Source organism: Acomys minous (assembly GCF_964271855.1).
Source record: "Acomys minous genome assembly, chromosome: 6".
Lineage (NCBI taxonomy): Eukaryota > Metazoa > Chordata > Mammalia > Rodentia > Muridae > Acomys > Acomys minous.
The window spans coordinates 102,303,696-102,331,352 of NC_140487.1; the positions used below are offsets into that span (position 1 = coordinate 102,303,696).

Genomic DNA, 27,657 nt, shown 5'->3' on the forward strand with positions numbered 1-27,657 from the left:
GCTCAGCTCCCAGCACCCACATTGGGTAGCTCTAACTCCAGCTTCAAGGGGACCTGACATCCATCTCCAGCCTCTGAGAGCACCTGCACTGGTGCCTTCCAGTGTAGATGATAACCCCCTCCACACATGTGTACATAATTAAACTATACAACAGGCCGGGCAAGATCTTTTGTTACTGCATGTACGTGCCTGTATAAGTGTATGTGCACCGCACGTGTGTAGATGTCCTCAGAAGTGTTAGATTTCCTGGAACCCGAGTCACAAACAGTTGTGAAGCCTGTATCCTTTTCAAGAACAGTAAGAGATTTATTTATTTATTTTTGGTTTTTCGAGACAGGGTTTCTCTGTGTAGACTTGGCTGTCCTGGACTCACTTTGTAGACCAGGCTGGCCTCAAACTCATAACAATCCACCTGCCTCTGCCTCCCGAGTGCTGGGATTAAAAGGCCTGTGCCCACTACCACCCGGTTCAGTAAGAGATCTTAACTGCTGAGCCATCTCTCCAAACCTAGCCTTCTACTTTAAGATGAATATGGACAATACAGAGATTCTGTCTCAAATAAATATATAAACAAACAAACAATAAACCAGGAGGTAGAGGTTTACGGTTATCTAGTTAGCTATCTCTAGACCATTTTAGGCTACATGAATTCTGAGATCCTATCCTGAAACAAAAAATTAACTAGACAGACAAAAGAATTGAACTGGCTCCTTACAAAAGATGCCCTAAATTAGGCCAAAACATGATTTTCATCATCAATCAGGGTAAAGCAAATTGAAATAATAATAAGATACTATTATTTTAATAAAAATGGTTAAAAAAAAAACCATTGATACTGCCAAGTACTGATAAAGGTATGGAATGACTGGCACTCTCAGTGGAAATGTCAACTGCTACAGACAGGCTGAGTACCTGACTGCGTCTCTTAAGGCTAACTCTATGAGGTCTGAGTGGTGGCCCGGCGTCTGACTGCGTCTCTTAAGGCTAACTCTATGAGGTCTGAGTCTATTCTCTATTCTCCATAATCCAGAAGTTCCACACCTGGAGAGAAACAATGCTTATGTTTATTAATACTGTTGAAATCACAATGAATATATAATGTCTATAAAATTATGATTTTATCTACAAATAAAATAATCTATTACAATGAAAATTATTTAAATACAACAACGTTAAGTGAATTGCATAGATGCAGTGTTAAGAAAAGGACGACAAACTGGGCACGGTGGCATATTCCTTTAATTCCAGCACTCTGAAGGCAGAGACAGTCAGAACCCTGTGAGTCTGAGGCCAGCCTGAACTACATAGTGAGTTCTAGGACAGCCAAAGCACATTGTGAGAGCCTGTTTTGAAAAAAAAAAAAAAGTGCAAGAAAAGGAAGGTAAGGACAGGAGAGCACTGCAGCAGTGACTCCATCTACAGGAAGGCTGACAGATAAAATAAGTGGTTTCTTTGGGGTTACTGTTTGTTTGCAGATAACTCAGGGTCTCACATAATAGGCAAGCACTGTACCGGTAAAGTGCAGCCCAGGCCCTGGGAAATACCTTTGGAGTGACAAAAGAAAGCTTGACAGAGTCTGGAAGTGCTCTCTTTTTTCTTTTTTCCAGAGCTGAGGACCGAACCCTAGGCCTTGCGCTTGCATTCTACCACTGAGCTAAATCCCTAACCGTGGAAATGCTCTATCTTTTTGTTTGTTTTGTTTTGTTTTTCAAGACAAGGGCCTCTCTGTGTAGCCTTGGCTGTCCTGGAGTAGCTTTGTAGACCAGGCTGGCCTTGAACTCACAGCAATCCACCTGCCTCTGCCTCCTGAGTGCTGTGATTAAAGGCATGCTTGGAAATGCTCTTACTGGTGGTGGGTACATGGGCTTACACGCATTACCTAAGAAACTGTCATTGAGATGCATATTTGAGATGTTTTGTTTATTTGTTTTACACTAGTGCAAATGGAACCCAGGGCCTTACATACACTAGGCAAGTGCTCTACCACTCAGCTACATCTGAGACCCTGGTTTTTGTTTTGTTTTTGAGACAGACTCTCATTGTGTAGCTTTGGCTGGCCTGGAGCTCACTAAGTAGATCAGGCTGCCCTGGGACTCACTGGCCTACGTCAGACTCTTGAGCGCTGAGATTAAAATATATACTACCACACCTGGCTAAACCTTTGCGTTTTTAAAAACTTTTTTTAGTTTGGTTTGGTTTGGTTTTTTGAGATAAGGTATGGAATTCACAATCCTGCTGCTTCATTTTCCCCAAGCATTGGTGTGTTCCACCATATCTGGCTGGACAGTGTGTTCTTTATCATAAATCACATAATTTAGATTTTTAAATAAAGTAGGAAGAAGAAGTCATGATCTTACCTTTGATGAGGTACAAGCACATTGTTAATTCCTCCAAGTTTTGCGTTTATCTTCAGGCAAAGGTTGGAAAGGGTTTGGGGCGAGGTCTTCACAACATTTTTGACCTGGACACACTGTGTGGCCATGCCTAGAAGGGTATCTCCAACACGTTTCACCTCCGCTATAAAAATAAGTCAATAAATTAGTTCCCTGTAAAATGCATAGTCATCTAATTACTGTGAGTAAAAGAAAAGTCCTAAACACTTAACGGCCTACACACAGTGTCAAGGCAAGCGTCAGGTGCCAGCACTTTCCTGTCGGCCCTCAGAGCAGCCTCTGCTTTCCCTGTGCAGCTGCTCTGGGCGTCCGCCCACCTCCGGTGCTCTGGGGGTGCTGCCTGTCCCAGCTTGCTTGGTCCTTTGAGGTTTCTTTTCCCTCAGAGCTGGTCTGGTGAAGGAACTCCTCTCCTAGCTCCTCTCTTCTCAGAGCACACAAGGCCCTCCAAATTCTACTTTTTCTTTCCCCTAGGCATTAGAGATAAATAGAAGGCGGCAAAAGAAGCAAACAGAGAGAAGACTAGAGATGTTTGATACAGCTTAAGGGCCGCCCTGCAGCTCAGATGGCAACCCAGAGAAGAAGCCCATGCCACTCTTCCAACAGCAGATACAAACTTATTTTCTAGAAGCGCCAGCCCCTCACCCTCACCCCATCCCCACCCCCCCTCTGATATTACTAATGCTTTTCACCAGAATTTTCTACCTCTTCCAGTTCCCTGGACCCAGCATTTCCCACCCCTATGTCACCTCCTCCCCCTAGGCTGGGTAAGGCCTTACGGCTGGTGGTATCCAGATGCAGACAGAAAAACATGGTGGCCAGCAACCTTCTACACAGGGTTTGTTCTACCAACTTGGGTCTTGGAGTGAGAAGGGTGTGTTATATGGAGCAGAGGCCACCGTCTATTGTGAACAGACACAAAAGAGGAACAAGAAATAAATCTTGGCCTGGGTGTGGCTTGGTTGATGGGGTGCTTTCCTAGCATGTACCACATAAATCAGGTGTAGAGTTACATTCCTAGAATCCCAGGACGTGGGAGGTAGAGGTAAGAGGACTCCATTCTCTGCCACATAGTGAGTTCAAGGCCAGCCTACATAAGACCTTGCTTGACACAACAAGTAAGGGGAGAGGAGGGAAGGCAATGGAAAGAGGGAGAGAAGGGAGGAAAGAAAAGAAGAAAGTATCGTGCCCGGCACGGTGGCAAGCGCCTTTAATCCCAGCACTAGGAAGGCAGAGGCAGACGGATCAATGTGAGTTCGAGGCCAGCCTGGTCTACAAAGCGAGTCCAGGACAGCCAAGGCTAACACAGAGAGACTCTGCCTGGAAAAACCAAAAAAGCACTTTACTACTCCCCCACATGACCCAGAACCAAAGAATCAACAGGGCACAAGATCTATATATTTTATAAGAGAAAATGTAAATAAAGAATTTCTAAAATGAGGAAAAAGAAGAAGAAGAAGAAGAAGAAGAAGAAGAAGAAGAAGAAGAAGAAGAAAGTATTATCATGCCCTCCGACTCCCCACCATTTTCCAATGTTGGAGATCAAACTTCGGTTCTCCACCCTGAGCTAACCCCCTCCACACACACCTGAATCTCTGTGGCTCAGACCACTGAGAATGTACAGCTGGGACTGTGTACTTGAAATTATCTCTTTTTTCTTTTCTTTCTTGTTTTTAAGGATTTATTTACTTATTATTTGTACAGTATTCTGCCCTCATGTGTGCCTGAATACCAGAAGAGGGTACCAGATCTCATTATAGATGGCTGTAAGCTATCATATGCGGTTGCTGGAAATTGAACTCAGGACCTTTGGAAGAATAGACAGCGCTCTTAACCTTTGAGCCATCTCTCCAGCCCCCGAAATCATCTCTCTTTCAACATTAAAAGTGTTCTTACCATATACTGGTGTCTTCCCAGGCAAGATAACCACTATTAGCTGCAGGCCCACATATGTCATTTTCAGATGTTTAAACATGGGCTCCACACTGTCTGCACCTTGCGCATACTTGCAGAAACATGGCTGACCCTGGATGGGCATTCCTGCATCCTTGGAGATTTTACGAAGTTGGTCAGTGAAACTCCTGTTAAGATAAAACCAGTGGTGTGGTACTTTCATTTTCATGTGTAATCAAACAAAAAAAAAATCTTTCAGCAGTAGCCAAAAATAGGTTGGCATTGTACCACTGCCATCATAACAGAACAATCTGTATTAGTAAACTACCAGATCATCAGTCTGAATTTTTATTACTATTTTTTTTTGTGGTATTGGAAATTAAACCCAGAGCTTTAACTATGCTAAACAGGCATTCTACCACTGAGCAATACCTTCAAACCCATCTTGAATTTCTAAAAAATTACGGTTCAGTTGAGCTTTAGGAACTAGAATAGCATTCATACTTCAAAGATTTCTTTTAAAGCAAATCAGTAATTCAGAGCTGAAAAAAAGAAAAAAGAGGAACACAGCTTCAGGTAACACATGTTTGGTAAATCTGGTAAATGAAGATAAGTGAGCTTGTGTTCAGCTAAGAACATGTAAACATGCTATCATACTCATGGCCATGGGTTTAGAATTAGAAACAAACTTGTAACGGATTTGGTTCAGGAAACCAACATGATTTTTTTTTTTTCATTTTGAAGTTTATATTTTGGATTTAAGAAATTACTTCAATCCATGCCTAAGTCAGGGTCTCACAATTTAGGCCTAGCCTGAAATTGACTATGTAGATCAGGCTGGCCTTAAACTCCCAGAGTTCCACCTGCCTCTGTCTCTTCAGTGCTGGGAATAAAGGTGTGAGCCACCACATCTGGCATCAAAATAATTTAGTTTGTACATTTCCAATATCTTGTAGGATTCCTTTTTTTTTTCTTTTTTACCCCAGTTCTGTTTCTTAATTTTCTTTACCCTTTCCATGGACTTTGACACAAAAGGTACATATGTAAGAGGTGACACAACTCTTAGCCAGTGTTCCTGCAGCAAAACAAGCTCACTAGTAAGTTATAATTGCCAAAGACAAATTAGTTTTTTTTTTTTAATTGCTGAAAGGGTACAATAGCAATGGGAACGCCTAAGAACTGAAGAATTTTCCAAATAGCATTATTTCTACTCAATTTGCTTCACAATTTTTTGTGAATTGCTTCATAAATTTCTACTCCAAAGATTAGAACTCTCTAAGAGTTCTTGAGTTTACAGTATAGCGCGGGATCTTTTCTGTACGGCCAGATGGTGTCACTGCGGGCATCGGGGTCAGTGCCAGTGTGCCCAGCACAGTCACAGAAAGATGGTATTGCGTATCTAGAAGGGGTATTACTGAGCTGAGAATGGGATACTCACTTCAGCAAATCTTCCCTACATTGTTTCTGAGGCGCAAAACAAGCCACTGCCCATACTTTTATTTCAATGCCAGCATAAAACTGCTTTCCTCGCATGTCCCAGACACCCTGGTTGGGTGTGGCTACTGTTTTATTCTTTGAAAAAACAAAAACAAAAAAGAAACAAAAGAAAAGAGAAAAGATATTACAATCTAAGACCATTTTTATGTTGAAGAGGGAGCAAACACAACTTTATTTGGTACAGTCGGAAGTCAGAAAGCAATGAAGGGCACAAGGACGGGTAAACTCAAAGGCCCGCCTTTCTCTTTTCTAACTGGGGTAAAGCAGCTTACCCGGCCTCCATACTGCAGCATTGGAGCTGGAAGCACCCTGCCTGTGAGCTCCGTCATCTCATTGTGGACAACAATTCCAAATTCCTTCAGGTATGGGTCAGGTCCACCCACCATGCTATTGCTTTTCACCTAAGGAATGGGAAAGCCTGCATATGTAAAACGAACAGGAACTGTGTCCCCTCAGGAACTGCTCATTTTTTTTGTTTTTGTTTTTTGCACCTCACAGCTGGCTAATGTTGAGGACCGCGCCTTACTGACCAGTCTACTGATTTCCTCCTGTCTGTCAGGAGCAGACCTTGCTGTGGCTTTGATCATTGTGGATGTCTGATTGTCCGTGAGCTTCTTTATACACCTCTGTCCTGCCACTATGTTACAGACCTGCAAAGAGACCAAGACAAGCTGTTTTGTAGAAATGGGCTTCTAAACAGGAAGGCTTTGTCTATTTCCAAGAACAAATGGTTATATAATGAAGTTATCTGCACAAAATACTTCAAAAAGAAGACTACCATCAGTTCATAACACTTTTTGTTTGTTTGTTTTTCAAGACAGGGTTTCTCTGTGTAGACCTGGCTATCCTGGAACTCACTTTGTAGACCAGGCAACACAGACACACCTGCTGGTATTAAAGACATGGAACCATGCCCACCCAGTTTGAATGATTTTTTTTTTTAAGTTTTAAAGATTTCTCTATTTATTATGTACACAATATCCTTCCTGCAAGCCAGAAAAGGACACCAGGTCTCATTATAGATGGTTATGAGCCACCATGTGGTTGCTGGGAATTGAACTCATGACCTTTGGAAGAGCAGCCGGTGCTCTTAACCTCTGAGCCATCTCTCCAGCCCCCTTTAAAAGACCTATTTATTGAGCCGGGCGTGGTGGTGCACGCCTTTAATCCCAGCACTCGGGAGGCAGAGGTGGGCAGATTGCTGTGAGTTCGAGGTCAGCCTGGTCTACAAAGTGAGTCCAGGACAGCCAAAGCTAACACAGAGAGACCCTGTCTCGAAAAAACCAAAAAAAAAAAAAAAAAAAAAGACATTTATTTTTATTTTATGTACTTTGGCATTCTGATTGCTTGTGTGTGTCAGATCCCCTGGAACTGGAGTTAGACAGTTGTGAGCTTCCCTGTGGGTGATAGGACTTGAACCTGGGTCATCTGAAAGAACAGTCAGTGCTCTTAACTGCTGATCCATCTCTCCAGCCCTGAGCTTTTTTTTTTTTTTTAATAAGAAAAATTAATTCAAGAGAATTCCTTCGGCTTACCTCAAGTGGAAGGTACGTATGCTTTTGTTCTTGCCCCACTTGAAGACAGGGAAGATGGGGGTATTTCAGCTGCAGACTATACTTTTGCTTAAAATACTGAGCTACTGTACATTCCATGGCTTGACCGTTTTCTAGCTGTAAAGGGAAGCTGGAGGAAAGAACATCTACTTAGAACAGCTATTTTTTTTTTTAAACAAGTAAACAAAACCTACTAACATTTTCTCTGTGGGCTGGTCACTTAAGAAACAAAGCCCAAGGGCCGAGGATGTGGCTCAGTGGGTAGAAAGCTTAACATACACAAAGCTCCATGTTTGATCCTTAGCCCTATATAAACCACATACGCAGACATAGTGGCACATGCCTGTAATTCCTGCATGTAGTAGATGGAGGCAGGAGAATCAGGAGTTCAAGGTCATCATCATTTACATACTGAAGCTGGGTGTGGTGGTGCACGCCTTTAATCCCAGCACTTGGGAGGCAGAGGCAGGCAGATCACTGTGAGTTCAAGGCCAGCCTGGTCTACAAAGAAAGTCCAGGACAGCCAAGGCTACTCAGAGAGACCCTGTCTCGAAAAACCAAAACCAAAACCAAAACCGAAAACATTTACATACTGAGTTGGTGGCCAGTCTAGACTATATAAGACTCTCAAAAAGGGGGCAGAAAGACAGCTTACTAGGTGAAAGTGTTTGCTACCAAGCCTGATGGAATGTTCAATCTCTGGGACTCATGTGATGGAATGACAGAGCCACCAACTCCATAAGCTGTCCGTGTGTGTGTGTGTGTGTGTGTGTGTGTGTGTGTGTGTGTGTGTGTGTGTGTAAGAGAGAGAGAGAATGATCAAGGGTTCAAGGGTCAGGAGCTAGGGGTATAGCACAGTGACAGGGTGCACGTGCAGAATGAATAAAGCCTTTTGTTCAACCCCTAGCATCACCACCAAAAATTAAGTCTGAGTACTTCCAGTAAGTCGTTTTAATACTGTACCAGAACAATTCCACTGAAATTTCCCCTCCTCCTCCTCGTCTTCCTTCTTTTTAGTTTTTTAAGACAGAGTTTCTCTGTGTAGACTTGGCTGTCCTGGACTCCCTTTGTAGACCAGGCTGTCCTCGAACTCACAGTGATCCCCTTGTCTCTGCCTCTCTGAGCGCTTGGATCAAAGGTGTGTGCGACCAGGCCTAGCTGATTCTTAATGCAAGTTGATCTACATTTCATATACTTGGTTCATCTACATTTTGTATACTTGGTTCAAAAGGTAAACTGAATACTGTTTAACAAATACCTCAAATAGCCGGGCGTGGTGGTGCACGCCTTTAATCCCAGCACTTGGAAAACAGAGGCAGGTAGATATCTGTGAGTTCGAGGCTAGCCTGGTCTACAAAGTGAGTCCACACAGTCAAAGCTACACAGAGAAACTCTGTCTCAAAAAAACAAAAACAAAAACAAAAAACCCTAAAATATTTTTTACAGCTTTGAAGGTAAATAAAGATTCTCTTTGGTTGTAACCTGTTTAACCTGCTTAAATTCTATAGGCCCTCCGTTGAGACCTACTTTATTTTTTTACTTTTTATTTCTTTTTATTTTACATAGTTTAGTGGGTGTTTTTTCTTTTTTAAAAAATGTATTTATTTATTTATTATGTATATAGTCCTCTGCCTGCATGTACACCTGCAGGGCAGAAAAGGGCATTAGGTTACATTATAGATGATTGTGAGCCACTATGTGGCTGCTGGGATTTGAACTCAGGACCTCTGGAGGAGCTATCAATGCCCTTAACCTCTGAGCCATCTCTCCAGCTCTTATTTTTTATTTTATTTTTTTGTTATTATTTTTTGGCTATTCCTGCACCCTAACACTGGTGATCCTAAAAAATAAATAAATAAATAAATAAAATCACACTACTGTATACCATCGTCTTGAATGATGTTCAGTAGCTTCCTCTGTTATCAAATTGCTACCATATGCTATTGTTAACTTGGGTTTCCTTTTGGCTTTTGCTTTGGTTTGGTTTGGTTTTTCGAGACAAGGTTTCTCTGTGTAGCTGTGGCTGTCCTGGACTTACTTTGTAGACCAGGCTGGGCTCGAACTCTCAGCGATCTGCCAGCCTCTGCCTCCCGAGTGCTGAGATTAAAGGCACATGCCACCACTGCCTGGCCTCCTTTTGTTGTTGTTGTTGTTTTTTTTTTTCATTTTGTGAGACAGAATCTCTTGGGACAGCTCAGATTGGCCTCAAACTCACAGCAGTAATCCTGCCTGCCTTAGTCTCCCAAGTACTGAGATTGCAGGTGTAAACCATCATGAGTGGTGACCATATTATTTTAGATGTAATCAACATACGTTTGATGACTAGCCGGTCTTCTTGTCACATTACAAACTCTGTATTTTCGTTTCATCTGTCCACAGTGAGTCACCTCAACTTTGAGACCTGAAGAGTAAAAATAAACATATAAAACCTAAAATATCAGTTTTAATTAAAATCATAGCTACAAAACCAGATTTGAATGCTGTCTTTAAAAAGTCAAGGAGTATGGGCAGGGTGGCACACACTTTTAATCCTAGCATTTGGGAGGTAGAGGCAGGCAGATTGACATGAGTTCGAGTCTAGCCTGGTCTACAAATCAAACTCAGGACAGCCAAGCCTACACAAAGAAACCCTGTCTCAAAAAAAAAAAACAAAAACAAAAACAAAAAAACCCAAAACAAACAAATAAAAAGTCAAAAGAGTAGCCAGGTGTGGTAGCACACTCCTCTAATCCCAGCACTCAGGGAGGCAAAGGCAGGCAGATCTCTGTGAGGCTAGCCTGGTCTACAGAGTGTGTCCAGGACAGCAAAGACTACACAAAGAAACCATGTCTCAAAAGAAAAAAAAAACACAAAAAAACAAAACAAACCCAACTCCCCAAAAAAAGCCAAAACAAAACAAAAGAAATAAAAATAATCCAGGCATGTTGGCACATGCCTTTAATACCAGCACTCAGGAGGCAGAGGCAGGCAGATCTCTGTGAATACAAGGCCAGCATGGTCTACAAAGTAAGTCCAGGACAGAGAAACCCTGTCTCAAAAAAAAAAAAAAAAAAAAAAAAAAAAGAAAGAAAGAAAGAAAGAAAGAAAGAAGGAAAGAAACAAAACAAAACAAAACAAAAATAAGTCAAGGAGTGACCAGGCAAGGAGGCACACATTATTTTTTAAAGATTTATTTATTTACTATGTATACAGACTCTGCCTCCATGCACACCTGCAGACCAGAAGAGGGCACCAGATCACATTATAGATGGTTATGAGCCACCATGTGGTTGCTGGGAATTGAACTCAGGACCTCTCGGGGAGCAGTCAGTGCTCTTAACCTCTGAGCCCTCTCTCCAGCCCAGAGGCACACATTTTTAATCCCAGCAACTCACAAGGCAGAAGCAGGCAGATTTCTGTGAGTTATAGATCAGCCTCGTCTATACAGTGAGTTCCAGGACGGCCAGGGCTATACAGTGAGACTGTCTCAGAAAACAAACATGAAGTCAAAGAGTGCATTACTTTGGAAAGAATTCTCAAGCTCTTAACCATTGCAGATAGTGAAGATTTTTCCACATACACACAAAAAGTCAATAAAGTAACACAGGATAAACGTTGCAAGAATATGGTGACAATTTCATCATATAATAACAAAACATCTCAGCAAAGTATGATCAATTAGGTCCCAGGTGATCTAAGATGCTCAACCAATTTTATTATTAAGATCTATTTATTAGTTATGTATACAGTGCTCTGCCTGCATGTACACCTGCACACCAGGAGAGGGCATCACATCAGGTCTCATTATAGTTGGTTGTGAGCAACCATGTGGCTGCTGGGAATGAACTCAGGGCTTCTGGAAGAGCTCTTAATCTCTGAACCACATTTCCAGTCCTTGCCCAGCCATTTTTTTTTTTTTGAGACAGAGTCTCTCTACATAGCTCAGATTACCCTCGATCTCATGCTCCTCCTGTCACAGACTCCTAATTGCTGAGATTACAGGAACCGGATAGCATGCCTGGCTATATACCGGGCCTTTTTAGTTCATTCCGTAAGTCTGTATAAGCGCCACTGTACTCTGGTGTCTGTTTTCAAGTCTGCGTGTACACTGAGACTCTGTGGTTAACACAGCTAAAGAACTTATCCAAAGTCCCACTGTGAGGCCTGTCTAGGCTAGGGAGGGAGCCCAGATCTGTCCGGATCAAGCCCCGATTGCCTTCCCTGGGCTGCGCTCACTCCAAGATGACATTAACATGAACACTTACCTCTGATTTCTTTGGTAAACTTGACGCGCTGGGAGTCTGTTAGGGGTTTTGTCTGTTCGTTGATGTTCTGAATGTCCAGAACCTCACACATGAACTCAGTGATGGGCTGCGCCCGGTAGAAGGCGGTTGCAGAGACTAACAGAGAGAGGACACTTAGCATCAAGGCACAGGGAAGGCCCGAACGAAACACGCGAAAGCCAGAGTAACAGATGGACTTCCAACCCACCATCAATATTGAGCATCATATTCCACATGGCAGGCCTCACAGACTGATGAAAGCCGAACCAGACCTCTCTGCCCCCTCCCAGAGGGTGGTAATAACCTTCAGGCGGTGAGAAAAGAGAACGGCCCACCGGAGTGTACCTGAAGAGACAAAGCTGTGAGTACTACACGCATAACATTCTGAGGTCAGTGTGCGAGCTGAAGTCAAGTTTGAACTGTCGCTGACACAGGAACCTTTACATAGCTAAGGACAACCCGTCAGAAAGCCGGGCATTTGTGGGAAGGCATCCAGAGCAAGGTACTAACCTCATTGAGGGGAGATGCCTTGTAATAACATCCAGTGCTTGGACTGAGTCGTCTGGGACTTCATTCAGGTGTCCAGCCAAAGCTTCTAAGAGCAGCTGAAGGCTCACAACTGACACCCACTGCACAGACACTTTGAAAGTTTGGTCTTTACCCTCACCGGGGAGGGTCACCTCCATATCAACCTGAGGAAAGATAGGTAACACAAACAGGTTTGTAATGGTTGTGGAAAAGACCCAAGAATACTCGATATGGCATATGCACCAGGGATATTTACCCCAACACTTTCTATAATAGTAGACCACTGGAAACAATGTAATAGAAACAAATAAAGAAATAATTTAGTAGAAAATATTATATAATAATTAAAAATAAGGGGTAACTTCTACATGCTCACCACAGCAGGCATGCACCCATCACACACACACACATACACACACATGCTCACCACAGCAGGCATGCACCAGTCACACACACACATGCTCACTACAGCAGGCATGCACCAGTCACACACACACACATGCTCACCACAGCAGGCATGCACCAGTCACACACACACATGCTCACCACAGCAGGCATGCACCAGTCACACACACACACACATGCTCACCACAGCAGGCATGCACCAGTCATACACACACATGCTCACCACAGCAGGCATGCACCAGTCACACACACACACATGCTCACCACAGCAGGCATGCACCCGTCACACACACACACACATGCTCACCACAGCAGGCATGCACCAGTCATACACACACATGCTTACCACAGCAGGCATGCACCAGTCACACACACACACACATGCTCACCACAGCAGGCATGCACCAGTCACACACATACACATGCTCACCACAGCAGGCATGCACCAGTCACACACACACATGCTCACCACAGCAGGCATGCACCAGTCACACACACACACATGCTCACCACAGCAGGCATGCACCACTCATACACACACATGCTCACTACAGCAGGCATGCACCAGTCACACACACACACACATGCTCACCACAGCAGGCATGTACCCGTCACACACACACATGCTCACCACAGCAGGCATGCACCAGTCATACACACACATGCTTACCACAGCAGGCATGCACCCGTCACACACACACACACATGCTCACCACAGCAGGCATGCACCAGTCATACACACACATGCTTACCACAGCAGGCATGCACCTGTCACACACACACACACATGCTCACCACAGCAGGCATGCACCAGTCATACACACACATGCTTACCACAGCAGGCATGCACCAGTCACACACACACACACATGCTCACCACAGCAGGCATGCACCAGTCATACACACACACATGGTCACCACAGCAGGCATGCACCAGTCACACACACACACACACATGCTCACTACAGCAGGCATGCACCAGTCATACACACACATGCTCACTACAGCAGGCATGCACCAGTCACACACACACACATGGTCACCACAGCAGGCATGCACCAGTCACACACACACACATGCTCACTACAGCAGGCATGCACCAGTCACACACACACATGCTCACTACAGCAGGCATGCACCAGTCACACACACACACATGGTCACCACAGCAGGCATGCACCAGTCATACACACACATGCTCACTACAGCAGGCATGCACCAGTCACACACACACATGCTCACTACAGCAGGCATGCACCCATCATACACACACACATGCTCACTACAGCAGGTGTGCACCCGTCATACACACACATGCTCACTACAGCAGGTGTGCACCCGTCATATACACACACAAACACACACATGCTCACCACAGCAGGCATGCACCAGTCATACACACACGCATGCTCACTACAGCAGGCGTGCACTAGTCACACACATACACACACACACACACACACACACACACACACACATGCATGCTCACTACAGCAGGCATGCACCTGTCACACACACACATGCATTCACATAAATCAATAAGTATTTAAAAATAAGGAAGGAAGATACTACAAGGCAGGCGAACTTTATAAATGTCATGTTAAGTGAAATAAACCTGACATGGAAAGATAAATATTAAATGAGGTACTCAGAATAGTCAAATTCATAGAACAAAATGCAGAATGGTGGTCACCAGAGCAGGTGGCAGGGAGGTATGGGGAACTGCTGCTCTGGGTAGACAGTTTCTGCTTAAGATAACAGAAAAACTCTAGAATAGATGATGGTGACAAGTAACAATATATGCTCTTAACAACAGAGCGGTTGTTCACGTCTATAATCCCAGCAATCAGGAAGTTGATGCAGGAGGACCACAAAGTCAAGGCCAGACTGAGACACAGCTCAAAAAAATTTTGTCTTAAGTAGAAAAAAATAGTATATAAATATAAACAATACCTAGATGTACTACTTAATGAAAAAAGAAATCATAGAATTACATGCAAGAATAAGCACTTACATAAACAAATATGAAAAAAGATAACATAGGCCGGGCATGGTGGCGTACACTTTTAATCCCAGCACTCAGGAGGCAGACGCAGGGGGATTGCTGTGAATTTGAAGCCAGCCTAGTCTACAAAGCAAGCCCAAGACAAGCAAGGCTACACAGAGAAACCCTGTCTGGAAAAAGAAAAGAAAGTACTGCGGTATTATTTTTATAAATGAAGTTACTGAAAACCCCATTGTTATATTTAGGCAGTACTTTGTTAAAGTACATTCTTAATATGAAAAATATAGAATATATGCAAAGATGACAAAAATCAATGTAACCCGAGCACTCCTCTCACCACAATGAAGAACACCTCTAAGGGCTGACGTGAAGGAGGCTGGGGTGTAGCTCAGGGGTGGAGCCATCACCCAGCACGCGTGCAGCCCTGAGTTCAAGCCCTATACCGAGAGGAACAGCAAGAGCAGGAGGGAGCTGGCAAAATGACTCGGTGAGACAGGTGCTCACCAACAGCCAAACAGCCCGAATTTAATCTCTGGAAGCCACATGGGGGAGGGACAGAACCAACATACATGCACCTCGGCACGCACGTGCCCCCCCACAGTAACTAACCGAATACAAGAACTGACGAGTGACCCGGAAGGAAAACATTCTGCATCCGTAGTTACTACTAAATAGCCTAGAGCTTCTTGCTATTAACGCTTACCCTATCCCGTCCAATTGGCAGTGGATGTGCTGTGTACATGTTTCTTTTGCCATCATAGCCAGGCTGCCGATCTCCAAATATTTGCATCTTGAAGTGTCTCACCATAGTGTCTACTACCTCCCTTAACAGCAATGGAGACAGTAGCAGTTAGCTTTGAGAAATGGTCAACAGAAAGCGAAGTGTCACCGTGATTTCATCAAAACTGTGTGTGGTGCCACTAGAAAAAAGTCAAAGTCACAGAGCTGACTCAAGTGGTGGAAAAACATGCATTTAGGAGAGGTGACAACAAATGAGCACACAGGACACACCTGTCATCCCAATGCTGGGAAGGTGGAGGCAGAAAGATCAGAGTCATTTTTGGCTAAACACTGAGTTTGAGACAAGTTTGGACTACATGAGACCCAGTCTTAAGGAAAAAAAAAAAAAAGGGAGGGCTGGAGAGATGGCCCAGCAGTTAAGAGCACTGGCTGCTCTTTCAAAGGACCAAGGTTCAGTTCCCAGCACCCACAGAGCAGTTCACAACTGTCTATAATTCCAGGCCCAAGGAACCTGACACCCTCACACAGACATACATGGAAACAGAACACCAATGTACATAAAATAAAACAATAAAGAAGTTAAATTTATATTGAAAAGTGGACCAATGAGAAGGCTTACAGATAAAGGTACTCGCTGCTAATCCTAGAACCCACACAGTACAAGAGAACCAAGTCTCTCTAGTGTCCTCTAATCTGCACACGCGCCATGGCACACTTGTGCCCACACACAAATAAATAAATAGACATGTAAAAAAGGTAACTACAGCTTTATAAGAATAATAATTATTTAATAATAATCATCTTAATATAGTTAAGGCATCTAAGATTTGCATGGATGTTAACCACTAAATGGTGTTTCTTGTAAAACCAGAACCCTTATCAAGAACAAAAAAGAATTCAGAAATTTGTGCATTAATATATCTAAGACATATTCAAATGAGTAGGTCAACCCCCTTTTCTAATGCTAATGATTTATTAGCCTGCATACTACTTTGTTTTATTCCAAAAAGTTCCTAGGTAGTATAAACAAAGAATGCTATAAAATATTCTCATTCCAAAACGATCACTGATCTAGCTTCAATTAGACAGAAATCTCTCTTAGTCAATGGCTGGCTCTACTTAAGCAGTCTTGCATATACACTGGCTTATTCTATGCAGGTCCTAAAGTAAGTGGAATGGCAAGTAAATTGGAATATACAACACAAGACACGGACATATCTGAGCCCATAATGTTGTGCATGCTAAAGTTAGTGAGAACCGGGGCTGGAGACATGGCTCAGAGGTTAAGAGCACTGTCTCTTCTTCCAAAGGACCTCAGTTCAATTCCCAGCAACACATGGTGGCTCACAGCCATCTCTAATGAGATCTAGTGCCCTCTTCTGGCATTCAGGTGTACATGTAGGCAGAGCACTATATGATAAATAAATAAATCTTTAAAAAAATAAAGTTAGTGAGAAGTTTGGGTGCTGGGAATTGGACTCATGACCTCTGGGAGAGCAGACAGTGCTCTTAACCGCTGAGCCATCTCTCCAGGCCCCTGGAGCTTTTTTTTTTTCTTCTTTTTTTTTTCCAAGACAGGGTCTCTCTGGGTTAGCCTTGGCTGTCCTGGACTCGCTTTGTACACCAGGCTGTCCTTGAACTCACAGTGATCCGCCTGCCTCTGCCTCCCAAGTCCTGGGATTAAAGGCGTGCGCCACCACGCCCGGCTTTGCTGGAGCTTTTCTCAATACTCAGTTCTTACATCATTATACTTTCATGTACAAAGTGATAAAATCTAAATCTCCAGATAGCTCTACTTTCCACACATTAACATCTTCATCTATTGTTATAACTTCTGGTACCTTTGGCAATGGCCAAGGCGTAGCCACTTTCTCAGTGTGTATTTACTGACGGATAACCCAGCAGAGTTGCCAGAGCAACCAATGAGGACTGCATCATATACTTCCTACTAGGGCACCACAATGCCTACCTGCTGAAAGGCTTCAGAAGACAGTATGATGCACAAGAAATCCTGTGAATCAGAGGTGCTAAAATAGGAAGACATCTCCTCTTTCTAATCCTTACCTGTTAACTCTACGAGGCCGTTTTTCTGGCTTAATATCCACGTCATAGTGATAAACATCTATTTTAGGGATCTGAACCTGAAAATGATTGGCTAACAGTCGAATGGGTTTCCCAACAGTTCCAAGGCCAGGACGCCGGGGTGGCTGGAAGAGGCTGGCTGGAGGTCCTGAAGAGATCGAAAAACATACATTGTGCTATTTGGTAATGAGGACAATAGTCTCTCCATTGTAATGACTGTTACAATTACTGAGATCTTATTCAGGCACTAACTTGCAGACTAAACACTCACATACATACTTTTTTTAAATTGAGGTGTTGAATATACTAAACTTATCTAGATTTCTAGGTAGTTAACCATGTTGCTATTATTTTCAATTTAAGGAACATTGAAGTTAGACAGAAAGACAGTATGATGAATTTATCTCATACACAGGCTTACAAAAGTATATACATTTAAAGGCCGGGTATGGTGGTACACGCCTTTAATCCCAGCACTCGGAGGCAGAGGCAGGTGTATTGCTGTGAGTTTGAGGCCAGCCTGGACTACAAAGCAAGTCCAGGACTGCCAATATAACATAGAGAAACCCTGTCTCAAAAACAAAACAAACCAAAACCAAAAACCACCAAAATTATATACATTTAAAAATAACGCTGGGCGGTGGTGGCATACACCTTTAATCCCAGCACTTGGGAGGCAGAGCGTGCTGGATCGCTGTGAGTTCAAGGCCAGCCTAGTCTAAAAAGCGAATCCAGGACAGCCAAGGCTACACTGAAAAACCAAAAACAAACAAACAAACAAAAACATGTAGCCAGGCATGGTAACATGGTGGTATTCACCTATAATCCTAACACCTGTGATGCTAAGAGAAGAAAATTAAGAGCTCAAAGGCAGAGTTCAAACCCTGCCTCAAAAAACAGCAATAGAGGGCTGGAGAGATAGTTCAGAGGCTAAGAGCACTGGCTGCTCTTCTAGAGGACCTGAGTTCAAGTCCCAGCAACCACATGGTGGCGCACAACCATCTATAATGAGATCTGGTGTCCTCTTCTGGCAGGCAGGCACACATGCAGGCAAAACATTGTATATATAGTAAATAAATAAATCTTTAAAAAAAACAAAACAAAACAGCAATATGTACTGGTGAGATGGCTCAGTAAATAAAGACTCTACTGCCAAAGTCTGATAGCCTTATTTTGATACACAGGACCCACATGGTCAAAGGAGGGAACTGATTGGGTATGAACACACACACACACACACACACACACACACACACACACACACACACACTGCATGCATTAAAATAATCAGGGGGTGCTTGATGTGGTGACGCATGCCTTTAATCCCAGCACTCAGGAGGCAAAGGCAGGTGGCTTTCTGTGAGTTTGAGGCCAGCCTGGTCTACAGAGTGAGTTCCAGAACAGCCAAGGCTATTACATGGAGAAACCCTGTCTCAAAAAACCAAACAACAACAACAACAACAAAAACCAACAAGGGCTGGAGAAATGGCTCAGCAGTTAAGAGCACTGGCTACTCTTCAGGAGGACCCAGGTTCATTTCCCAGCACCCACATGACAACTCACAACTGTCTGTAACTTCAGTTCCTGGAGATCTGGAACCCTCCACAAATATTCAGGCAGACAACACACCATAAAAGCAGAATAAGTAGCAGGGTGTGGTGGCACACGCCTGTAATCTCAGAACTCGTGAGGCAGAGGCAGAGGCAGAGGCAGGTGGATCTCTGTGAGTTCGATACCAGCCTGGTCTACAATGTGAGTCCAGGACAGTTAAGAATACACAGAAACCCCTGTCTCAAAAAACAAACAAACAAACAAACAAAAGACAAATAAATATATGATTTTAAATGCTTAAAATTTATTTTAAAAAACAACAACAAACTCAAACAAACAAGAACCTGATTCATGGGCTGGAGAGATAGCTCAGAGGTGAAGCGCACTGGCTGTTCTTCCAAAGGTCCTGAGTTCAACTCCCAGCAACCACATGGTGGCTCACAACCATCTATAATGTGATCTGCTGCCTTCTTCTGGCCTGCAGTCACGCATGCAGGCAGAAGATTGTATACATAATAAATAAATAAGTTTTTAAAAAAGAACCTGATTCATATCTGGGCCATGGTGGTACACACCTTTAATCTCAGCACTTAAAAGCAGAGGAAGATAGATCTGTGAGTTCAAGGCCAGGTGGTCTACACAGTGAGTTTGAAGAAAGCCAGGGCTACACAGAGAAACCATGTCTCCAAAAACAAAACAAAACAAAACCCTGATTCACTTGTTATGTACCTAATCTACATTGTGTACTCAACATCAGAGCCCCAGCTCTCAAAATCAGTGGTTTTTTTTTTTTTTAAGGTTTATTTTATGTATGCGTGCTCCATCTGCATATACACCTGTATGCCAGAAGAGGGCAACAGATTCTAGTATAGATGGTTGTGAACCATGTGGTTGCTGGGGATTGAACTCATGACCCCTGGAAGAGCAGACAGTGCTCTTATCCGCTAACTCATCACTCCGGCCCCCTAAATCAGTGGTTCTTGACCTGAACATTAAGCAAATATCTAGAAGCATTGTAACCTGTCACAACTGGGAATGCTAGTGACATCTATGAGCAGGATTCATCCCTTCAAAAGACCAATAACACCCAGGCTGAGAAGCCCTCCAGTCATGACTCACAATGTTACATGCCTGTAATCCCAGTACTCAGGAGGATGAGGCAAGAGGGATACAAATTTGAAGCCAGCCTATGCTACATGAAAAATTCCAGGCTGGGCGGTGGTGGCACACACCTGTAATCTCAGCACTTGGGAGGCAGAGGCAGGTGGATCCCTGTGAGTTCGAGGCCAGCCTGGTCTACAATGCGAGTCCAGGACAGCCAAGGCTGCAATACAGAGAAACCCTGTCTCAAAAAACCAAAAGAAAAAAAAAAAAGAAAACACTAATTCAAAAAAGAACCAGAAGAGACTCATTTGTTGACGACACCTTGTATAGTCTCTCTTTTCCTAATATTATATGTCTGTAATATATTACACATATTGTATAGTGTGCGCATGTGCATACACGTGTGTATGCATGTGTGTGTGTTATTGATCCAAGATGTCAATATCAAGTATATTCCCATCTACCAATCTCCATCTTACTTTTTTAAAGATTTACTGTATTATGTGTATGAGTGTTGGCCTGAATGCATGTACATACATATACCACGTGCCTGCCTGGTGCCGGTGGACACCAGAAGAAGGCATCAGGCCCCTGGAACTGGAGTTACAGATGGTTGTAATCCAGCATGTGGGCACTGGAAACCAAGCCTGAGTCCACTGCCTTCGGAGACAAGCTCTCCCACTGACCCTGAAGCTCACTGACTCAGCTAGCCTGGGTGGCCGACAGGGCCCCACAGCGCTGCCTGTTACAGCATTGCCCTTCAACCTCCGCTGCATGCTTTGTACACGGCTGTCGGGAATCCAAACTCAGGCCCCAGTGCTTGCACTGCCCACTAAGCCAGCTCCCCAGGCCCACAAAACATATTATCATATTTCTCTGAAAAGTTATGCAGTGAATAAACAGAATAACTCGTCATTTACTCTACTTTCTCCTTCCTCTCTGCCCTTTCTCTTTCTCTTTCTTCCTGCTCCCTCTTGGCTCCTATTCCCCCTCTCAAAACCGAATATCTACCAACCTTCATTGGGAAAGACACGGCCTGCAAGTACTTATCTAATTAATCTTCTCTAATGAGAATATCAAGTGGACACTGGCCTAAAAAATAAGCATCTTTTCTATTATGAATAGGCACTGAGCAAAGTAGGTTGTGGTTACAATGGAAAGTTACAAGTGTGCTTACTAAAGTGACATTTCACTGAGAACAGAGACAAGTCACTAAAAGATCCATCCCCGCATACTCAAGACCCTACGTGTTTTAGTAAGTAAATAGCTTGCCTAACTCAAATAAATTGGTTTTTGGTTTTGGTTTTTTTTTTTTTTTAAAGAAGATTTATTTATTATTATGTATACAATGCTCTGCCTGTACACCTGCAGGCCAGAAGAGGGCATCAGATCACATTATAGGTGGCTGTAAGCCGCCATGTGGTTGCTGGGAATTGAACTCAGGACCTCCGGAAGAGCAGTTAGTGCTCTTAACCTCTGAGCCATCTCTCCAACCCAGAAACTGGCTTTTGGAATGAAGATTTTAGAATACAAGTTCTAAATAAATCTAAGCTCAGTTAAAGAAGTGGGCACTCACCAAACTTCTCTTTTCATGAAAAGTAAAATATTTTACTCTACTTTGGTATGGGAGGGAGGCTAAGGATCAGCCCAGGGCCTCATCTTGTACCTGTAGGGACATCCATTACTTATGGACCAGCAAGATGGCTCAGCAGGTAAAGGCACTTTACAACCAAACTTGAATTTGATCCCTATGACCACACAGTGAAAGGCGAGAACAGATTTGGGAGTGTGCATGTACATGTGCACGTGAGGGGGTGCACACACACAAACAGACACACGTACACCATACATAATTTTAAAAATGAGTAAGTTGTTCCAATTGTTCTACCTTCTGTACTAGAACATTCTTAGAAGTAGAGTTCCGGTTCTGGTCCCCACCTCACCTAACTCATCACCCAGTAAGTTGTATGAATTCAATACGTATGGAAGAGCAGCCCTGGTTCCAGATAAGAAAATAAAACAGAAACCTCAACCCGAATATGAAAAACGTGACAATTATTCCTCAACAAAGCAAAACCACACAGCATGTGAAAAGTTCCATTGCGATGCAAAGAGATCTATTCTGGGTGTGATAAATCAGATAAATCGGCTGTGCACAATATACACTTAAACAATCACTGTAACATAAAATTAAAAAGATCCAAGCTCTACAAGAGAAATTTGGAAACAGAAATTTGGATCAAATGAGTTGCCTATGAGTCTGCTTTTCAACAGTGCCTGGACCAAGGCCTCCTATTTCTTCCCTAGGTTCACGGGTTTTTGATTAGCTATGCTTCTCTAAAGTACCTAATGGCAAACGGATAGGCGAAGGGATTGAAATAAAAGAGATTAAACAGAAGGTTGGGAGTATAGCTCGTTGATACAGGGTGCCCCTGCAGGTACAAGATGTGGCCTGGGCTGACCCTTAGCACCCCCTGCACCACACCCAGGAAAAAAAAAATAGAGTGAAATATTTTGCTTCCTTTTCGTGACAAGAGTAAAGTTAGGCAAGTGACCACGTCTTTAAATAAGATTAGATTTATTTAGAAGTTATATTCTAAGATCTTCATTCCAAAAGCCAAGTTCTTTGAGCTAGGCAAATTATATCTACTTACTAAAACAATAAAATCACAGTGGCTAGGCCTCAGGAACCAAACTCTCTGGGTTTGGATTTGGTTCTGGTGTTACCATTTCCTAACTGTAGAACATTGGGCTCATTTCATAGCTTCTCTGTATCTTGGCTTCCTCTTCTATAAAACAGGGCTATGTGATAAAAATAGCACCTATTTCATGATCCTCTAGTGAGGATTGCAGATGATGCCTATAAAAGGCTTACCATGGTGCTTTGTAGCAGTCATGTGTTCATTAAGTGTTCGCTATTATAATGACAGCTGCATAGAGGTATAGTTAATGCTCACAGACATGCCTGCCTTTATCTAGGTGGCTTCCCTACAACTTGTCGACAGTCAAAAAATTACATTTTCAGCCGGGTGTGGTGGCGCACGCCTGTAATCCCAGCACTCGGGAGGCAGAGGCAGGGAGATCGCTGTGAGTTCAAGGCCAGCCTGGTCTGCAAAGTGACTCCAGGACAGCCAAGGCTAACACAGAGAGACCTTGTCTCGAAAAACAAACCAAACCAAACAAAAAAATTACATTTTCTGCCAGGTGTGGTGGCACACACCTTTAATCCCAGCACTTGGGAGGCAGAGACAGGTGGGTTGCTGTGAGTTCGAGACCAGCCTGGTCTACAAAGCGAGTTCAGGACAGCCAGGCTACACAGAGAAACCCTATCTGGAAAAACACAAACAAAAACAAAAACAAAATTACATTTTCTGGAAACAAAACATTCATGACTTAACTCAGAATGCATGAGGTCAGCCTTAAATTAAAAAGCTGTTAGAGTGGGAATAAGTCGCCCCACACTTTGGTCCTCCTTTCCCATTGGAGCTTTGAATCTCTTTTTTTTTTTTTTAAGCTTTGAGTCTTGATGAAGTCATTTATACTCTTTGAACCTCATTTTTTCATCGGTAAAATGAGAATAGACACCTGCACTGTCTACTTCCCAGAGGATTAAATGAGCTAACAGGCTTTGCTTGGTTGGTTGGTTATTTGGTTGGTTGGTTTGTGAAATGATTGGATCGTGAGGTTTACTGTTGTTTTGTTCTGATAGCCCCAACCTCTGCTTCAGCCTTCCAAGTGCTGGGGTTATGGTGATAAGCCACCTGGTCTGGCTCAAATAAGCTCATAGTTATGAATTAAAAAATATTTATTTTTATGTGTGTGTGTGTGTGTTTTTCTTCCATATATGTCTGTATACCACACACATGCAGTGCCTACAAAGGCCAGAAGAAGAGGGTGTTGGGCCGCTTGGGACTGAAGTTACAATTGGGGGCTGCCACATGCATGCTGAGAACTGATGCGGGAGGAATACCCAGGACTCTTAACCACGGAGTCCTTTCTCCAGCCCATAGGGAAGTATTTTACAAAGTATAAACTGCTACAAAGGGCTGGGGGAGGGTGGGCTGCACATCAGTGGTAGGGCACTTGCCTTTTATTCACGGGGCCTTGAGCCCCATCCCAAGCATTGCAAAAGCAAACAAACAACTACAAAATTAAAAAAAAAAAAAACATGCAAAAATTAAGGTTATAATCACTACAAGAAAAATGAAGGATAAAGGTCATCTAATTTTCTAAGCTCCCGACAGAAGATGAACCTGGGTAATGGCAGAGAGGTAAGCAGAACTAAGAAGCCTCCAGATGTTGCTCAAGTGCAGAAGATCCGACACACCAGATCTAGGCGTGCTCTAGTGGAAGTAAACGTGCTTCTTAAGTTCTAAAACAGCCCGGAAGCAACACTCCACAAGACCCACGGGCTCCCTTTGGGCAGAGTCCACGCTCAGAGAGCACTTGTTATTACTTGTTATTTTCCAGGTTTCCAAGATAGTCAGACACTGAAACAAGAATCCACTAAACGGCACACAGGAAAACGTTACTCATCATCGAGGACTTATGTAAAATGTTGGCCTAATCACTGGTGTCTTGTAAATAAGATTAACGAATATTCATTTTCTACAAATTGAGCAATTCTAAGTAAACGGCTAAGTCCCCTTTGCAAGTCAAACTTGCAAAAAAGCAAAATCCAACCAAACAGGGTGGCAGCTGGTTTCCTGGGCAGCTCCTAGGCAGCCATGTTGATTCTTTTCATGAACCCGCCCGCTTGTACACAAAGTTACATAGTCTCTTCCCATATCCGTTATTAACTGCAACAGTTGCTTCACTTGTGAGTTACTCATGGGAGGGGAGAGTAGGAACTTTTGTAGGACATCTGTACTAATCATGACAAGTCTCACAATTGTCTCGTTTCATTCTCCTATCAGTCTTACAGCACATTAGCCTTCGTTTATAGAAGAGGAAATTAAACTTCAAAGTGGGGCAGGGTTTGGTGGCGCACCCCAGCACTCGGGGTGGGGGTCGGGGTGGGAGGCAGGTGGATCTCTGTGAGTTCGAGGCCAGTCTGGTCTACAAAGTGAGTCCAGGACAGCCAATGCTACACAGAGAATACACAGAGAAAACTTGTCTCCAGAAAGAAAAAAAAAAAGAAAAAAGAAACTTCAAAGTGGGGAAGTAAGAGGGTGCAGGTAATCAAGTATGAAAGTACTATACTAGATCTGAGTGGAAGTTTGGTATAGTCCTAAAGCCATAAGCATCCTTTTATCTATGGGATCATATCTGAAGTAACAGCATAATAAATAAGCTGGGGTTTATCAAATATATAAAAATATATTTGATAATATATAACAAACCAATGTGGCTTTTTCTTTCGGACAGAGCATATGTAGCGCAAGACTGCATAGACTACCTTCCAACTCTTGCTATTCTTTTTCTCAGCCTCCCAAATACTAAGATATTATAAGTATGCACCACCAACAGCAGGCTCAAACCGGTTTGTTTATAGTCAGGGTCTCAAGTAGCCCAGGCTGACCCCAAACTCACTCGTAACTGAGGCTGGCCTCGAACTCTGGATGTTCCTGCCTCCATCTCTCAACTGTTAGGATTATAAGCATATGTCACCACGCCCAGCTAAGCCAATTTATTTCTTAAAGGCCTATGAAGTTTGATCATGAAGGCTTTTAAAAACAAAAAACAACTTTAAGCAGCAAATGAAGATAGTGTTAAATCACTCGGTTATGAAAACATGTTCCAAGTAAATAAACCTGCAAATTTTCCAAATCCAAACAATAAACCTAATTTTCTACATACTTAAAAACATTCAACCAAGTCTACTACGTAGACAAGGTTTGAATATGAAAATCAATTCCATCACTGCCCCTAAACCTTGCCCTACTTAGCCATGCCATTAACAACCTGTTGGGGCTTGAGACTGGAGCGTCAGGATCCAATTGCAGAGCGTTCATGAAAGTTCGGAATGCAGAGAGGGAGATAACCAGGGGCCACCCATAGCAGCAACGAATCACAGTTTGAAAAACACTTTCTCGTTTGATCCTCACAATCACTCATAACTCAATTAAAAGAGTACGCAGGCCACTGATGCCTGTGTTGGGGAGTACTAGCTTGTCATCACGCAAGGTCTAGTCCACAGCATTCTGGGGACCAACTAACTGACAGATATCAAACTTCAGGGCCTTGGGAGAAAAAAATGCACATATTCCCCTTTGGCTTTTAGGGATGAGGATGTGTGGATCTCTCTCCCTTATGTGAGGAACCAGTTGTCAGTGCAAGAAACAAAACAAAACAGTAATTCAGCCCCAAAACAAGAAAACCTTTGGGCAGAAGGTGGGAGGGAGGCCGTCCAGGTCTAGCCAGGCCTCGGCGCGCACCAGACACACTGTCCCTTTTGAGCCCCTGAGTTAGCCTCGCGGTGACCGTGGACAGAGATCTCCTGAGGGAGGGTCTGCCCTATCCCCGGGGCACCGGTCACCTCCTGAGCCTCCCTCCCTTAGACCTCCTTGTGACGGCTCCAGAATAGACCAAGAGTCTTCAGCTGGGGTGCGGTCCCCGCCCCCCCGGGGACAAGGACATGGGGTTCCTTCCTTCCCCCGGGCCTGGCAGCCCGCGTCCGCGTCCGCACAAGCGGCGGAGGGACAGCGACAATCCCTTCCGCCGGCCCGTCCGCCCTCCCGAGCCCCGGGTCCCGCCCTGGCCCGAGCGCGCTCCTCACCGGGTCCCAGCGCCTCCATGGCGGCGGCGGGGGTCGCCTCGCCCCGGTCCCCGGCGCCTCCCGCTCCGGGCCCCGCCGCCGCCGCGTAACGCTTGCTCTCCGGAATATTGGCGCTGAAGCTGCGCCGCGAAGACGCGGACGCTGGGCAGGGGGCGGCGGCGGCGGCGGCGGCGGCCGGCCCGGGGATAGGGACCCGGCTCTCTCAAGGCTCTTCCGGTCTCAGCGACAACAAAAACAATCCCCGCTACCGCCGCCGCCGCCGCCGCCAGCTGGAGCGGGAGCGGGAGGCGGCGCGCGCCCGCCGGGCGGGGAGGGGGCGCCGGGCGCGCGCGGTCCGGGGTCTTGGCCGGCTAAGGGGGTGTGCGCGGCCCCGCGCGCCCAGGGTCCGGCGAGCGGTCCGACGGGAGGGGGCGGGGCTCGGCAGGGGCGGGCGCGCGCCCTGGGGGCCGAGCCCAGAGGACGCGTCAAGCACGCGCGCGCGGGCACGCGCCCGCCCGCTCGCCCGCCGGTCGCTGGGTCGCTCCGCCGGTTCTCCGCAGAGCTGGATTCCAGTCCTTGCTGACCCACAGGTAGTAGTAGTCCTCCACTGCGTCCTGAGACTCACCTCAGGAACCTTCCCTGCACCATAGACGACCTCTTCTCTCTCGCTCCCGGACACCTCACGGACGCGGTCCTTCATTCGTTCCTTCACCTAATACCACACATCCAGTCACCTTCCTTCCCTGCGAAGGGAAAGCAGGTTCTGTTCTGGGTCTCAAGGCTGATCAACATGTCACCAAGGCAACGTGTAACCCCCAGCAGGTCCAGTGTCCTTAAGGTTTCCAGTTAGGACAGGACCGTAGGGGGTCTAGTCAACTAAATGGGGGCTGCAGCGGTCTACTACTTAAAAGGCACAACACCTTCACTCTAGTTTGCTAGAGCCGCCATT

At 44.4% G+C, this 27,657-nt stretch overlaps 1 protein-coding gene across 3 annotated transcripts in view; it reads right to left on the reverse strand.

The window, feature by feature from the left end:
* LOC311600025 (protein argonaute-4) overlaps positions 1–27,080 on the reverse strand; it is a 43,863-nt gene extending 16,783 nt beyond the window's left edge. Inside the window, exons 1-13 of one of the 3 annotated variants that reach the window (XM_084786255.1) lie at positions 26,730–27,080; positions 17,339–17,504; positions 15,237–15,357; positions 12,106–12,287; positions 11,804–11,940; positions 11,578–11,712; positions 9,647–9,734; positions 7,316–7,463; positions 6,311–6,430; positions 6,053–6,181; positions 5,722–5,855; positions 4,287–4,471; positions 2,358–2,517 (exon numbers count right to left, since the gene is read on the reverse strand). In XM_084786255.1, the coding sequence (XP_084642381.1) occupies positions 2,358–2,517; positions 4,287–4,471; positions 5,722–5,855; positions 6,053–6,181; positions 6,311–6,430; positions 7,316–7,463; positions 9,647–9,734; positions 11,578–11,712; positions 11,804–11,940; positions 12,106–12,287; positions 15,237–15,357; positions 17,339–17,504; positions 26,730–26,748 (1,724 nt within the window). In that variant the 5' untranslated portion in view covers positions 26,749–27,080. Of the gene's footprint in view, positions 1–2,357; positions 2,518–4,286; positions 4,472–5,721; positions 5,856–6,052; positions 6,182–6,310; positions 6,431–7,315; positions 7,464–9,646; positions 9,735–11,577; positions 11,713–11,803; positions 11,941–12,105; positions 12,288–15,236; positions 15,454–17,338; positions 17,505–26,729 lie in introns of those variants that run through there. The other 2 variants (XM_084786257.1, XM_084786256.1) reach the window with 2 other exon arrangements.
* Positions 27,081–27,657: the final 577 nt, after the last annotated feature.